The 17,887-nt window shown below is 41.2% G+C and overlaps 1 protein-coding gene across 4 annotated transcripts in view; it reads left to right on the top strand.

Moving 5' to 3' along the window:
* The first annotated feature begins 15,168 nt into the window (after positions 1 to 15,168).
* rnf130 (ring finger protein 130) overlaps positions 15,169 to 17,887 on the top strand; it is a 61,150-nt gene continuing 58,431 nt past the window's right edge. For 3 of the 4 annotated variants that reach the window (XM_079502955.1, XM_079502958.1, XM_079502957.1), the window contains exons 1-2: positions 15,170 to 15,361; positions 15,917 to 16,390. In XM_079502955.1, coding sequence (XP_079359081.1) covers positions 16,135 to 16,390 — 256 coding nt within the window. In that variant the 5' untranslated portion in view covers positions 15,170 to 15,361; positions 15,917 to 16,134. Of the gene's footprint in view, positions 15,362 to 15,916; positions 16,391 to 17,887 lie in introns of all 4 variants that reach the window. The other variant, XM_079502956.1, reaches the window with a different exon arrangement.

Below are 17,887 nucleotides of genomic sequence, written 5' to 3'. Positions count from 1 at the left end.
TATGCATTTTTTAAGGTTTTTCAATTATTCAATGATTTGGCCTTCCAATGGGCCCTGGCCCACAGGTTGAGAATCACTGGTGATAAACCACAGGATGTTTTGACACTCATCTCTCTGCTGTGCTACATGTGAGTTTATCTTTTAAAGTAAAGTTTAGGTGAAACCACTAGTTTCCATGAAGTGAAGGAGCTATCTTCAGATCTTCACACCTTGAGAAGTGTTTTCTACCTTCACGGGTTGGCTTCACTTTGTAAGACTTTGTGGTTTCATGGTGCTGTAAAATGTGCACTGTGTGCAGGTTGCAGAGCCTCGCTACAAATGCAGATACGCAACGGAGCGGTAGGACAACATGACCCCCATCTGAAGTGTGAAATTAAATATTCCACACATTTATTTTACTGTTGTCTTCCAATGTATATATGGTTCAAACTTATTTTGATGCTACTCATGTATTAACTAATCTTGCTGGGGACCCCCTGGAACCCCCTCAAGGACCCCAGTATGAGAACCAGTATACAGTATAGTCCGGGAACCGAAGGGTGATTTTTGGCTGAACGTGGTTTCGTCAGATAAAGTTTTTTTGTCAACTGATTCTTGTAGCATGGGGTCACCTCTTAATAATTCAAGAGGGTGCCCAGTGATATCCCTTGGGCATTTTTTGTTATTAGCCCCTTAATGCCCGAAACACAAAATAATCCACCCAAAATAGAGTTTTATGGTATTTCATGGAAAATACTTGGTCTAAATGCATCAACTTTGATTTCTACAGTGTTTATGAATGTGGATATGCAATCCACATTGTATAAATGTGACCAGATTTGACTGAGAGACTGCCATCGCGCAAATTACAGCTTTTCACCAGAGGAGAAAAACCTTTTTTTTTTTTCAAAATGAGTTTATAGCACAGGCAGACTCTTCACATACTAGAGCATGTCTGAAATAAATGTCAGAGCTGAAATCGACATGTAAATATGAAATAAATGCTTAAACATGTAGCTAGGTGTAATGTTAGAGACCACAGAACCTTTCAAGCCTGTTTTCTCAACTCGCTGTTTTCTGCAAGACATTACTCTATAAGCCATATCTCCAAAACTGGTGGGTCAAACTGAACAACCAATATGTCTTTGTTTGTTGTAGAAAGACAAAGTCCAAGAAAAAAAAAACAGATTAGAAGCATGAGCACAGTGTTAGAAGATGAGTGAAAATCGATTCTTTAAATACTGTACATTGAAAAGAAGTGATTGTCCACATTGAAGACGTCACTTCGGGAGGAATGCTGCTGATGCAGATGTCACTGTCATTGATGGATCAGACCTTTGGACCATCCAGCTGATGTCAACCACATACCTGTGATGTCTACCTAATCTTCGAGATATAGGTCTACTGTGATTACAATATCAGGTCAGTCAGCAGAGATGCCAGGGAGACGGGGGTCAGCTAGAAATACCATGTCCTATCATGATATATCTCCTCCAATCACTGTAGCTACAAACAGGTCTGATTTCCACACTCATCTTGTGCTACTGTATAGGCATTCCAGCAAGTGCATTCTGGACCTTCAGGTCCTGTTCCGTTAAGGAAACTATGGAGGAAACTAGACTACTAGTCTGGGAGAAAAGAATGGGAAAGGTCATGCATGTACTTCAAACCAGCTGCACTACCACCAACAGATTAATTGAGAATGTATAGATCCCCCACTTTTAAACATCTTTGTGGCAAAATGTTGATGGGCATCTTACACCAGCATGAGACCGAGAGTAGTTCGGATGGAAAAAGACAGATCTATCAGGCCACTGAGCCCTAAAGACCTGCAGTAATAAGTGTAATGAAGTAATAAAAGTAATAAGTGTAATAAAGTAATAAGTGATCGAGTTAATTCATAGGAAAGGAGGTGTGGTGGACATGACCACTTCCAAATAAGCATTTATTTTGGAATGCAAATTTCTTGCTTTTGCATTAATTATTGTAGGCCTATTTTATGGGCGTTTGCTGTGTTAAGCATGACGGGGTTAATATCTAAAAATGCCCTATTCTGAAATCAAATATATTGTACATATCCACATTCATGCGGATAAACACTCTAGAAAGCTAATTTGATGCATTTAAACAATATATTTTATGGGATTTGGGGGTTTGAGGCATGAAGGGGTTAATATGCATTAATTACTTGCGCAAGCAGAGCGTGCAAGTAATGTTATCAGTCAGGTGCTACGATGCGTATGTCCCTTAGCAGTACATGATATGACATCTTATGCTGGCACGAAGCAGACCGTGCAGGTATGTTCTCCGTCATGCTACGAAGCGTATGTCCCATGACGTGATGAAGATATGTACCAATGTCCCTTAGCAGCATATGATATGACGTCATATGCTGGCACGGGACATACGGAAGCAGACCGTGCAGGTATGTTTTCCGTCATGCTACGAAGCGTATGTCCCATGACGTGATGAAGATATGTACCAATGCCAGGGTATAATTGGTTTACGATGGTGACGTAATGATATGTTTCAGTGTCGGGTGGATTAAAGGGACATACGCATCAGACCACCCGAGTAACCACATTATACCACTAATCAACTCAGAAATTACATATACATACATATAGACATATACATATATAGACATATGAGCATATGACGTGATGAATATATGTACCAATGCCAGGGTGTAATTCATGGTTATTGAAGGTGACGTAACGATGACATGTTACAGTGTCGGGTGGACTAAAGGTAATGCCCCTATGTATACATGTATGTAATCTGACACCACTGCCATAATAGGCACAAGTAATCATTACCATACTTCAAAATACTACTTTTCTTCCTCCAAAAGCAAGGTACGTAGCAAATAGCTAAACCTAATAATTCAATATTGCAAACGTTCTTTCACAGAGAGGCTGAGATTTGAACGTTTGTAGCGGTCTACAGTACTTGCACGCTCTGCTTGCGCACTAGTAGGCCAGGCCTACTTGTGTGCAACAAGCAAGTAGGCACTCGACAGAGTGCAGTTCTAGTTAATAATGCATTCATCATAAATCTACTACATTGTACCTATCCACATCCACAAACGCACGTAGAAAGCAAATTTGATGCATTTAGACCAAGTAATTCGCATGAAATACCATAAAACTTTATTTTCAGGGATTTGTTAGTATTTCAGGCATTAAGGGGTTAATAACTAAATTTGCCCAAGGGATATCACTGGGCACCCTTTTGAATTTGTGAGAGGTGACCCCAAGCTACAAGAATCAGTTGAGAAAGAAACTTTATCTGACGAAACCACGTTCAGCCCCACGGCTCCCGGACTAGTATGTAAAATGGTGTTATCCAAAGCACTTTAAATAGATTGTGCATTACATTCACCCGTTCACAGTCACACATTCATTCATACACCGATGGCAGAGGAAACAATTAATGCAAGGCACCAACCTGCACATCGGGAGCAATGGGGTTCAGAGTCTTGCTCAAGGACACTTGAGCTCGGTCGGGGATCGAACTATAGGAACCTCGCGATTCCCATCGTCCGTTCTACCGGCTACTCTACACCTGAGCCACTGCCGCCCCAATATAAGTGTACAATATAAGTTCCTATTTATTGGTTTGTACGTAATAATGCATTTTCAAGGTTTTTCAAAAGTAAATGGCATTTTTCCCCCCCATAACATTTTATGCAGTATCCTCACGGCCCTCCAATGGGCCCCGGCCCACAAGTTGAGAAACACTGGTTTTGAAAACGTTTTTAAAGGAATACCATAGTTAACCCCCCAAAATTGTAAACTTAATCAATTTCACACCCCATGAAACCTTGAAGTCTCCGCTGGTCATCAAATGATTGGCTCAGGAATGCAAAATGAATGAATTCAAGGCTTCATGGGGTATTATTAATGTATTAAAGTATTTATTTTGGGTGAACTGACTGAAAACGTAAAAAACACAGGATGTTTTGCCACTCATATACATTTATTTGATCAGCTGAAACCGTTTTCCGTGAAGTGAAGGAGTTATCTTCAGATCTTCACACCTTGAGATGTGTGATGTCTACTTCATGGGTTGGCTTATTTTTTAAGGCTTGGTGGTCCTGCAAAATATGCACTGTGTGCAGGTTGCAGAGCCTCGCTACAAATGCAGATATACGCAATATAGCTGTGGCTCTTTTTCATGTCACAAGAACCCCAATCTGAAGGATCCCCATATAAGATTGCTGATGTTAAAATGTTAAAATAATACAAATAAAAATCCAAATATTTCACTTTTTTTTCTCCTCTTGTAACTAAATAACTAACTGTAATTAACTAAAACACACAATGGTACTTGAAACTTGACTTTCAGGGCCAAATTCGTGTCAGATCCTGTGTCAAGGTGAGACCTGACACAATATAAATCTCAATGGAAGAGTAGGGAGTCAAGTATCGGTATTATAGGTACCAATATAAGGCAATATTTCATCATAAGTAGCATGTGACATGTCAAACTAGGGGGTTTTCATGATTCTGAATCCATTCCAAGCATTAGTTTTGCACAAAAAACTTTCCTTGGCCTAAAAACAGCGATAGCCGTCATCACAAATGTGATGAGGTCAACACATTTGGGATTTTAGTGGATATGGCCGAATTTAGGCCAAGGAGTGTTTTTCGTGCAAAACTAATGCTTGGAATGATTCAGAATCATGAAAACCCCCTAGTTTGACATGTCACATGCTACTTAAAGTATGATGAAATTGTGCCTTATATTGGTTGTCTATGGTGGGGTATACACAAATGGCCATAACCTTTTTTCGCAATATTTCCGGCAGAGCAGACCTCTCATTTTGTGGACCTTAATGACCAAATTAATAGAAAAAATACAAATAAAAAGTATGTCATGACATCACAGGTCCTCTCAAATTTTGGATGGCTGGCTCCCCGGCTAGTATACTGTATGTTCCCTATACTCCCTATGGAGACACAAAGGAGACCATAGGGAACCACTGCTGGTCATCATATTATTGGCTTAGGAATGAGACAAAAACAAAAAATCTCCATGAATTCAAGTCTCCATGGGGTGAGTAATCGATAGAAAAAAATATATTTTGAGGGTGAACTATCCCTTTAATGTAGATTAAACCAACAACAGATCAAATACTTTCATTATTCCCCAGGGTGGGATTCAGGGTGTTACAGAGGGGAGTATAAACATACGAGTATATAATATAAAATCACACCCGTGTGAACTGAGTGGTGCAAGGTCTTATATAGCCTGATCAGCTGTGGTCACTGACGTAATGTCTCATTCCGGCCAATCACAATGCACCATGCTCATTTTTTGTAAACTAACAATGATGAAATCACACCCGTGTGAACTGGATGACCATAGCATTTGGTACGGACAGACACGTAAACGGACAGACACGTAAACTAACAAAGCCAGTTGTAGGAGTGGTTTACGCCACTCAAAAAAGCCAGTTGTAGGAGTGGTTTACACCACTCAATAACAAAGCCAGTTGTAGGAGTGGTTTACACCACTCAAAAAATAAGTGGTGTAAGGTCTTATATAGACTGATCAGCTGTGGTCTGACGTAATGAAATCACACCCGGGTGAACTGGGTGACCGTAGCAACCATGCTCATTTTTGAGTGGTGTAACCACTCCTACAACTGGCTTTGTTAGTTTACGTGTCTGTCTGTCTGTCTGTGCTCAAAAAATGAGCACGGTTGCTATGGTCACCCATTTCACACGGGTGTGATTTCATTACGTCAGACCACAGCTGATCAGTCTATATAAGACCTTACACCACTCAGTTCACACGGGTGTGATTTTATTTTGGTACAGACAGACAGACAGACAGACAGACAGACAGACAGACACGTAAACTAACAAAGCCAGTCGTAGGAGTGGTTTACACCACTCAAAAAACAAGAATGACTCAGTCATAACTGCCTGGTGCAGAAAGCTGTCATTTATTAACATCTATACAGTATAATCAATAAATACAACTTTAGTACAATCAGTACTAAAGTTGTCCACTACAGATAGAAGGCCTTGCCTGTATAGCCTCACTGGGACCAGTTTCCCCGCCATCAAGTGACATCTACACAGAAGGGTGGAAAAGGAAAGCCTGTGGCATCATGAAGGATTCCTCTTAACCTTTTCTAGGACTGTTTGACCCATTGACTTCTACGGCTGAGGAGTATTAAAAGTTAAAACCAGATCTACCCGGTTCTTTTTTCCACAGGCTGTTGCATTCCTGAACCGTCCCACCTGACCGTTTTAGATTTATATACAGTAGCAGTAGCAATATAGTCTGCTGCTCTTACTATTTGTATGATCTGTTTTTTGCTTTCTTCTTCCTTTAAAAAAAAGCCTACTGTTTTATGTGTTGCACTATGGCCCCAGGCACCCTAGCTATTTGTTTTGTTTGTTCGCTTTTTGCATAACTTGTAAACATATACTTGCTGCTTGCTTTCACATATTGGTTCACATATGGTTTCACATATGGTTTCCTTAGCAGGAAACGTTAATGTGGGTGTCACGTCAACATTTTTGTAACTTCCGCAGGCACTCAAGTTTTGAATCATGTTATACAACATTTTTCAAATAGCATGTCCACAGTTTTTTTTTTTTTTTTTTTAAACAGAGAAATAAAATAAAATAAAATAAAATAAAATAAAATAAAATAAAATAAAATAAAATAAAATAAAATAAAATAAAATAAAATAAAATAAAATAAAATAAAATAAAATAAAATAAAATGAAATGAAATGAAATGAAATGAAATGAGTGTATGGGAGAGATAGATTATGTGTACAGAAATGTTAAAGTACAATACAATATAATACTCATAGGAAGACATAAGAGAGTATATGAGGTTGTGAGCAATAATTAAAATAAAAACAATAAAGAGACACATGAGTACGACAGAATTTCAGTCATTAAATCCTTGCCACTACAAAATCTGGTCACAAAGGTATTATATATTTCACCCAATTAGACCAAAACTTTATACATTTCTCCTTCTGCAGTCTGAGAGAGAAAGTGATCTGTTCCATATTATAAATATCATTTACTATATCTATCTATTCTTTTATGGTGGGGCCCGGGGCCTCCGGAAGCAAACAGTGTCGTGTAAATATACTTTTCTACACGCAGATATCAGAATACCGAATAGGTATTCATCAGATCTTCCCATCTGAAAATGTACATGTCCCAAAAATAATGTAGTAAACTCTAAGGGCAAATTTGCACCAAATATTGTATTTATTGATCTCTGAAATCCTGCAGAAGGTTCTAATCACTGGACACCCCCAGAAAATATGCCAATGGTTAGCCTCCCGAGACCCACACTGTCTCCAGCATGTTGCCTCCCCATTCGAGAAATGAGCCTTCTGTTTAATGAAGCAACAGACAAGACACTTCCACCCAAATTCCCTCCATACATGTGAATTAGTATACATTTCCATTGGAATTGACATATCTCAGACAGTCATCCTTTGGTATAATGATGTTATCTTCTGTTTCCCACTTTTCTTTAAGATATTTTGTATCATGTTGTTTTTTTTTCCATAAAGCTGTCATAAAGCTGCCATGAAATAACACCCTTAGCTAAATTGTTAAATAATCTCACTATTGGATCGCCAAAGTCTGTTTTGTTTTTAATATTATGTCTTAATAGTTACTTTTTAATAATGAATCAAATCATAAACATATCAGATCTTTTTTTGCGCCTTTATTTTATTTTTTTATAGAGGGAGGATAGCTTACAGTATAGGCTGACAGGAAATGGGGAGAGAGATGGGAGGGGGTGACACGCAGTGACGGCCGTTGGGATCAGAAGTCGAACCCACGGCACACTGCCAGACTGGATTACCAGCCAAGGTGCACAGACAGCTACACCAGATTGATTGATTGATTGATTGATTGATTGATTGATTGATTGATTGATTGATTTAATGAATACTGTGGGCAACATTTTGCAGTTGTAAGCAAGCAATGCTAAAAGGTACAAAATAGCATTGATGGCTTTTTTCCATTGTGGTCCTAAATGTAAATGTATTTTATTCTTAATCAAGACATACAAGGTATATAGGCTACTAGACATGCAATACAGTACTGTACAAGTTGAAAGATATTTTCCAGGTCCTATTGTGAATTGTGGACAGGTGCTCTTTTATGTTGGTTTTGAATGAAGTTAGGGAGTTTTAACCCATTTTGACCTGAGATCAGATTCTAAAAATGTCTTCTACATCCTGACAGTTTTCTGAAAAAGCTATGTTTCTATGTCAGTGGTTCTTCGATTTTTCAAAAATAGCAGACCTACAAGCTTGTAGCGTGCCACTCGGTGGCGCGCTATGAGCTTGTAGATCTGCTATTTTTCAACATCTAAAGCATAACATAATGCTAACACCAAAAGGGGTTCCCGCCCAAAATGGGTACTGGTGGTAGGGCGTTCAAAATTTTGGTGGCAGAATAGTAGAATTCATCCATGTTTGTGTCGAATGAGATCAGTGGAGCTCCCTCTGGTGTTGTGCCCGTGGGTGTCTCACTCAGTAGTGAAGTAGTTTGACAGATACAGTACATGAGCACTGATCCCCGGAGTATCTTGAAGTCAAGGCCCATTGCAAGTTTCTCCTCTACCTTGAACCATCCCTGCAGGCTAAAGTGAGCTAGCTAGTGTTAGGTGAGACCTGGGATTGAGGTCCATAGTAATACTAGTCTAATTGGTTTGTTTTGAGAGGTCTGTAGTTTTGAGATGTAGGCTATACCATGAGTTGCATTCTTAGTCAAAATGACACTGGATGAGCTTAGAGCTTAGATCGGCTATTTTCAAATAATTAATACAAAAATAAAAGTATGGACATTTAGATCTTAAGTGGTTCATGATCAATGAATGAACCAATAACAATCCTGCATAATGAGCTTTTTTTTTAATAGATTTATGCAGGACTTTTCCTTGTAACAAAGTAGCATATCTTTTACAATTAGGCAAATACTATGGAAATGTACATGATATCTACATTTTGTGTAGCTAAACTGACTGTGACATACCTTTACTTGTTTCAACCACTAGATGTCAGTCTTGGCAAATAAAAGTTCTGACTACAGTTGCTACCGAGCAGTATAGGTAGAATACTAAATCATTAGTGGGATGAAACTGTGAACAGATTATGATCGGTACACCATGTGCAAGGCGTTGTGTTTAAGGTATTAGAGGTATTTTTTTTATTATTGTTTTTTTAATCTCGACTATCTGAATGTGAAAGATGTCATGCTTACAAAATGTTGGAAAACTTGAGTCATGTTTTTTTTTAAGCTATATTGTCAAAGGTTCCGGAGCCACTGTAGGCTATATATTTGGGGTTTCAGGTGATTTATCCCAAGTTAATTCATTCCACACAATCAGTATTAGCTTTTATAATACTCAACCCACCCCACCCCCAGCATTATTTTATTTTTATGCCACTCCCAAGGCTCCATCTATAGGCCTATTTATCTGTAATAACTTACATTCAGAGACAAGGGAGGGCAATTGTAATTGTGTGGTGTTTTTGTATATAGGCTACTTAAAAGGCATGAATAAACTTGACTGGACTGAAAACCTGACAACCGTGACATTTTTCCTCTCTGTGAAGATCTGTTCCTTAAGCTTAAGGCACATTGGAAACTTTGCGATAAATGAGGTCACAGGCTGTAACTCACGGCTCATAGTTCTATATGAAATGCATGTGAGAGGCTTTATATAAACAAACATGGTCACCATCTTAAAGTGCTCATAAACCTGCTACAACACCAGTGTGTTCCCAGTATGTAGTAGGACAGGTTTACAAATTACTTGTCTTTTTTTTGTAGAATGGAGAGGCATGCAGAACCTAACAATTACGCTCTTCAAGTGTGGACATTTCTCTCAGTTTTGGTCCATTCTCTATTTAGGATTATAGGCTAAAAGTCATTTTTGATTAAGCAAAATATTACAAGCTGGTAGGTTATACTGCTGCATGGTGGATGGCTCATCAAGGCCCCCCAACCCCTCCCCCGGGCCCTCCATCTCCTCCTCCTTTCTCTTCTCCATCTCCCCGTCCTCTCCTTCTCCATCCTCTGTTCTCCTAGCCCTCCCCACCTGTGTGTGTTCATGTTCCAGTATCCAGTGTATGTTACTAATATTGTATGCATTCATGTCTTGCTCGGTTTCCATGCATGGCTGCAAACTGTTATTAGCTGAAATTGTTGTTAATAACAGATTAATAGTGTTGTTGTTTCTGTTATTATTGTTGTCCATTCCAACACAGTCAAGGCAGATGGCCACTAACCCTATAAAGACCTGATGAAGGCCGCCTGCGGTCGAAACGTTGTGTCTTAACTATGGTGTTTCAATAAAAGAACACCATTGGAGCAATCCTGTGTGCGGACTCTCTTCTTTTCATTGTACTTGCCTTGGTCCGGCACCAGCCAGGAACTGGATGTGCGCAAGCCACTTGCCTTTTACACTAACCCTATAAAGCCTGGTTCTGCTCTTGCTACTGTCACAAAATGCTTTCTCAGGGGGGAAACGTCCGGCTCTATGTAAACTGTCTTGAGACAACTTGTGATTTGGCACTGTAATAAAATGTACCGTAAATGTACCGACATTTTATATCCCTGTGCTGCAATTCCTGTTCCCATCATGTCATGACAACATTATTTATTAAATAACTAAGTCTATTTACCATGGCAACTAATGAGGGCCTAATGGTTTCTATTTTCGAATTCGCGTGTGCATATTTACAATCTGACCGTTATCCGACCGCATTCATTAATAATTAATGAATGCACACACACGTTGCGGATTTATAAATTGGAATAATTATTATTCCAATTTATAAATCCGCAACGTGTGTGGACCTTATGAATACTGGGCGAGCAGTCACGTCGGACTATTGCCATGTCGGACTATTGGGGTGTCAGACTATTAACCATAGGTTGTCGGACTATAGGCTGTTGGACTCTTAGTACATTGCATGTCGGACTATTGGCATGTCGGACTATTGGCATGTCGGACTATTGGCATGTCGGACTATTGGCATGCCGGACTATTGTTTGTAGGACTATTGGCTGTCGGACTCTTAGTACATTGGCATGTCGGACTAAACTCAGCTTCCCATCATGCACCTGTGCACAGTGTGAAGCTCAACAGCACCACTTTGTCACCTGTTGATACAGACAGACAGACAGACAGACAGACAGACAGACAGACAGACAGACAGACAGACAGACAGACAGACAGACAGACAGACAGACAGACAGACAGACAATCCGTTGCTCCGGAACTTCTCTGCCGGGACTGGGAGAACCAAATTCTTGCGCGTGGAAGGACTAGGCTCTGTGGGTTGGACTCCTGTCCGGGCCCCTCCTACGTCTCACCAGGTCCACTCTTGCTCTCACCAGGCCCAGGACCTGTGCGTTGCACCAGACTCCCAGCACCACCAGGCACTACAGTCAAGGACGGATTAACCCCCACAAGGGCCCCTGGGCCGGTAATATTTGCAGGGCCCCCATAGCGTGCGTGCACATTTAGCATTTTCGTGTTTTTATCCTATTTCTAACCTAAATTTAATAAAATCTACAGCCAATGAAGGGCCACAGGAGCCCTTTTCAGGACGTCAAACCTATTACCTCACAGTCCAATTTCCCCGAAGGTCCCCTGAGAGCCAAGGGCCCCTGGGCCACGGCCCCACTGGCCCAATGGCTCATTTGTCCCTGACTACAGTTATATATTAACACAGTCTTATGGGAAAACATATTAAAAACAAAAACAAATAGAAGAACCAAATTGACTCATTCTGTACATTAACACTTTTATGTTAAACATAAGAGTAAAATTATCCAGACCCAGCATGAAATATTTGTGTTAAAAATGTATGATCACGAGATGTATGGTAAAGAAGTTAAACAGTATAAGGGACATTGAAAATGTAGACTTTTCTTGAGATCTCACCTTCTTGTGCAAGTGATCATTTTAAAGGTGAAAAAGGTTTAGACAAGCTATGATACACAAATCTGCGAACGGCTATTTTAAATACATCAAAACAAGTTAACTTCAGTGACCATGATGTGACAGATAACATCATAAGATTTACCTCTATATCCTCATTAGGCAATTATGTAGAGAGGAGGTCTGTGTCATGGAAATGTAAAACATTCAGTATAGATCTCAGTATAGGTCTTTTGATTGATTACTACTACGGTAGGCTACAAATGAGTATATGCAGCGTCCTTCCAGGATCTTTAAGGTGCAATTGTGTTGCTAGGGAACAGCTTGGGAATAAAAAAGAAGAAGAAGAAAAAAGATTGCACTCCTCAGTTTGAATTATATTTCGCTCACCCCATGGTGTGGGTGAGCAATTAGAGCCAGGGACGGATTAACCCCCATGAGGGCCCCTGGGCCGGTAATTTTTGCAGGGCCCCCATAGGGCGACATTTTTGTGTTTTTCCGTGTTTTTATCATCTTTTTGACCTAAATTTAACAAAATCAATGGCCAATGAAGGGCCCCAGGAGCCCTTTTCAGTGAGTCAAACCCAGTACCGCGCGGGTCCAATTTCCCTGAAGGGCCCCTGAGAGCCAAGGGCCCCTGGGCCACAGACCCACTGGCCAATGGCTAATTTGTCCCTGATTAGAGCCCACTATTCAATGTGACGTTGGAATCTATTTGAAACCTGCCCTGCATGACCCCTTAGAAATACATCTTTCACACCGAAGTTCCAGACTAATATCTATGCAGTGATATTAGTCTGGCCATGCCAGGCTATGCTATTATTGGCCTCAAAATCTTGGAATGTCACTAATGTCAAGGCCAATAGGACATGCTGCAGTTCCAGTTCTAACACACAAATCCAATCTGTCTATCTCAGAGATAAAACATAGCATACAAAGGATCCAGCCCAAAGATGAGGTTTGTTCATGTGTCTACAATCTATGGAAAATGTGAAAATTATTATTATTATTATTATTATTTTATAAATTAGTGTACACAGTTTAAATAGCATCTGCATCACATGTAGATGGGGGTCATACTTCTTGTGTAGCCTATTTGAAGGCAACAGCAAGATGAAGGTGTGATACACTATAGATTCAACAATACAAATGAGCTTACGGATAAAGCAAACCTACAGTATATTTGTGCAGTGCTATAATGCCATTGCTTGAGGAAATTGGAGGAATATGGCTTTCTGACTCACAAATAATATGTTCTGCCAACTGCCATCATATAGGGACCATGCTGTGTGCCCCCCCCCCCCCCCCCCCCTCTCTCTCTCTCCTGTGTCCTGAAGTTACAGTATAGTCATCCCATAGCCTGGAGGGACGACCATAGTGTAAGTAAATGACTACTTGGTTGCCACCACATGGGATTGATTGATTGATTGATTGATTGATTGATTGATTGATTGATTGATTGATTGATTGATTGATTGAAGTACTTATTAACAGTTTGCAGAATTATAGCACATTTCAAGCACAACTCCATACAAAAACTGTTAACTGTGGGACGACACCATATAAGCATTACACTTGTTTACAATAGGGTCCACCATTTTCAATTCATCAGAACATTTAGAGATGTACTACACATCTATATACCGGTAGCCAAAAACAGGAAATCATCATAAGAGGAGGTAAAAAAGGGGGGGGGGGGGGGGGAACATATACAGTGAGGGGGAAAAGGGGTGGGTGGGGGGGATTCCGATTTTACGGGGGCCAGTTTCGAATTGCAGCCGTCCGTAGGTGCCCTTTGAAAGCTATGTTTTGAAGGAGTCAAGGAATTCGCATGTCTTAATGACTGTTGGTTGGGCGTTCCACATTTTTGTGGCATAGAAGCAAAATGAATTTAGTCCCTTGTTAGTGCAGAATCTGGGTTGCACATGGTTTGTTGAACTCCCTCTGGTGTTGTGGGTATTGACTTCGTTGACATTAAGGAAGTATTTATTAGACAGGGACATCATGGGTATCTTGGTGGTGTAGCGAATCTTGTGGACCAGACCCATTGCAAGATACTGTACTCTGTCGTCAACCCTAAACCATTCCAGCCTAAGTGGGCAGGGGTAAGGTGGGTTCGGGGAGTGAGGCCAAGTAGTAGCCTGCCTGACTGTTTTGGGAAGTCTGGAGCCTTGTTTTAAGGGCCTTTGAGGTGCTGTGGTACCAAGAGGTGCAAGCATAGTCGAAGAAACCTTGTACGAGGGCTCCTGTTGGGTCTTCAAGGTGTTTTTGTTGACCAGTGAGGAGATCCTGTATAGGAATCTATTCTTTGGTTGACTTTTTTGATTACGTTGGTGGCCATTTTATCCCTGGAAAGATTTGCCTCCAGGTAGGTAGGTAATTCACTAATTTCATCTTTTTGTGTGATAATATTGTCACCCACTCTAATATATAACCAATAAGCATCTGCCTTGCTGAGATTACCATTTGATTCAAATAGAATGGATTCAGTTTTTCCCAGGTGTAAAGATAGTTTGTTATCAGTGAGCCAGGTGCAGATTCTACCGAGTTCAGAGCTGAGGGCCTTTTCAACCTGCAGTTTGTTGTCCGAGACCAGCAGTGCTGAGTCATCTGTGAACAGGAACAATTTGCAGTCACAAGCTGATCATGTTGTTTACATATATTAGCAACAGTTCTAAAGGCCCTATAGTATGCTTCCTTGGATTGGAATTTGTACATCATTTTCAACTTTTCAACCTGTTCATTTTCCATCACTTTCGAGATGGAGCTAAGAATAGAAATAGGACAGTAGTTGTCGGGGTCTAATTTGCTCCCTTTCTTGTGCAGCGGGGTTACTTCGGCCAGTTTGAAATCTTGGGGGACCTGTCCCTGCTTGATGGAGAGGTTTATTATGTGGGTGATGATTGGAGCTATAGAGATGGCCCGTGGCCGAGTCTGAGAAATGTGGAGGGAATATTGTCACGGCCAGTGGCCTTGAAATGCTATTAGAGACCTTAGAAGAGGTTGGTTGGTTGCTTGCTTTTAGTATAACACCAACGTATATTAAACTCATGAGTGTTTTTTCACAATTACAATTTACACCTGAATCACTCACAGCCTTATAGATGCGTTACCGAACCTCACCAGTGGTTGCCTGACAACCAACCAGCCAATTACAGCGCGACAAACGGACCGTCCTCCGGGGCTATGGGACCATGGAATGGACCGTGGCTGCGCGCTTGCGCTGTACAATTCGGAAGGGAAAAGCGACGCGAGTGAGTCCAGAGCATAGAGTATGGTCCAGAGCAGAGCAGAGCTTGTTGTACAGCATTGAGCTGAAAGAAAGAAAGGCCACTAGAAATCAAAATAAATACGGACGGGACAAGTGATTTATATATCGATATAACAGGACCTACACCGAGGAGTCGACGAAATGATTAAGGTAGGCTCAGTGTTATGTGTTTAGACGAATACAATCAATGTCAAACGTGGAAGATATATACAGGTTGCTATGGATTCGGAATGATATTGGGTTGATAAAGCAACTCCTATTATGATGAGTCTGATGACAGACAGCTGTTCACTTGTGTTGTGGGAAAATAAACATGACTACATTTGACATTTGTTTCGCGTGAGAACATTATTGCCATTTTTGGCTTAGCTATATGCAGACAAACATAATGCAACTGTATAGTGTAGTGTGTTGTTGCAGCAAATTAATGCGCAAAAGCAGAAATCAAACCATAATAGGCTACAGCTTGAAATACTCGTTTACATTATAGCCTACAATTCTCTTCTCATGTTTTTAGTTTTGAGTATCAAATTATTATTATAATTAGGCTATGTTATTATTTATTATTAATACCGCGTAATAATAATAATATATATTTTATATGACAGCTTCTCAGATCTCTCCTTAATTATGTTATTATTATTATCATTTACTATCATACGGCCAGTTTTCTCATAACACGAATGTGCTCTTGTTGGTTCGAAGGCCGTCTAGGAGACACAACATGTTGGGGGAAATAAAGACAATGTGAAGAAGACGGCATGTTTTTTACGACGGGACGCAGCACGGAAGGCTTGCAATAAATCCCACCGTTAGAGGCCCTCTCTATGATTTTGGGGGGGAATCGCTGTGTGGACGGTGCCGTTTCTCTACTGACAGCTTGGATGTAAAGTGGGGGGAACGTGCATACAGACATTCCAAAGATGCCCAGGAGGTGGACCGCAGCATCAACATGCAGTGTTCTGTTGGTACTGGCCTTGCCCAGGTGTGTGCTCTCCATCCGTGCCGACAAGTCCATCAGCCGAGACGAGCATGTCAGCGCCACGGTGAATGCCACCGTGCTGGACTCTAAGGGCAACGCCATTCAAGTGATGACCTACGACGACGGCACCTATGGGCAGGATTCACCCAAAGCAGAAACCAGAGGGATCGTGGTCGCACCTGCGCCTTATCATGGAGGTAAGTCGAATGGTCGCCACGTGTAGTACTGTACTAGTGCCCACCTCTGCCCCCTCCACACCCCCCTGCATGTGTGGTTTGCTCTTTCAAATCTATCTGGATTTAATTTACAACATATCTTATTATATGTATATAATTATAAATGCCTCTGTCTGTACGTGTGTAATCCACGTAACTTCAAATTCGACACACGGGTTCCACACCCCCAGAACCACCACAAAAGCCTCTGCCCGGGCTCTGGACCTGATCACCACCATATCTCCATATATGAATCTGGCCTGTTCTGACATCACAACATGGGCACCGCTCTAGTAAAACATAATAACATAACCAGTAAGACGCCCTGAGGGCGAGAAGCTTTTAGGGCGAGGTTGTGTGCACAAATCCGCCCGGGTGACGGCAGACTGCTGGGCGAGTGCTGACGCTTTTGCATGGGGGGTAAGATGAGATCAACATATGGAATTCTGTACTGGCCATATATGGAGCGTGTCTTGAGTGTACAGGGTTTGATGAGGTCAGATCAACATATGGAATGTTCAGAACAGGTCAGCTCCATATGTGGAGATATAAGGGTGGCAGTGGGGGCAGTGTCGTGAGTGTACAGGGTTTGATGAGGGCCCAGGTAGGGCCGGCCGGGCCTTAGTGTTAGGGCCTGTTGAGAACTCTAGTTTTCGCCGGCTGCCGGGCGTGGCTGCACTAATAACAGGGTTTGAGGGTTTGAGGTCAGATGTAGAGTTGCTGGCCGGCTCCATATATGCAGATCTAGTTGATAGTCCAGTCTTCTCCATGTATGGCTATCCAAGGTTTGATGAGGTCAGTGTCGTGATCTTCATATATGGAGACGGCCGTATATGGAGCGTGTCATCATGAGATGTGACGGACTGACGATCATATATGGTATTGGTGGCGTGACGGACTGACAACCATATATGGAGGCGTGACGGACAGACGGACTGACAGGTTTTGCAGGTTTTCATAGTAATCTGTGACCTATGGTCGCAATAAAAATGAATGGCATCAGTTTGAGATGGTTTAAAACCGTCCTTGAATATCCGCTTGAGTGGCGTTGAGAAATTGCTTCGTAGGCATGCATACTAAAGTTGCCCGTACTTGACTGACAACAAACAATTAAATAGATAATTAGCCCCTCTTTCCCATAAATATATTTTTTTAAATATAGCCTACAATATTTTGTTCCCATAATAAGCTTTCAAAAGTGTGTGTGTGTGTGTGTGTGTGTGTGTGTGTGTGTGTGTGTGTGTGTGTGTGTGTGTGTGTGTGTGTGTGTGTGTGTGTGTGTGTGTGTGTGTGTGTGTGTGTGTGTGTGTGTGTGTGTGTGTGTGTGTGTGTGTGTGTGTGTGTGTGTGTGTGTGTGTGTGTGTGTGTGTGTGTGTGTGTGTGCACGCGTGCGTGTGTGTTCTGCAACTTAATATGTATCCAAGAATGTTCTTAAGCATTCCACACAGCTCCTCACTGTGACTGCCAGACTGCCAGTCT

The sequence above is a fragment of the Electrona antarctica genome (assembly GCF_951216825.1).
Source record: "Electrona antarctica genome assembly, chromosome: 1".
NCBI classification, from domain to species: Eukaryota; Metazoa; Chordata; class Actinopteri; order Myctophiformes; family Myctophidae; genus Electrona; species Electrona antarctica.
This window is presented reverse-complemented; position numbering and strand designations above follow the sequence as displayed.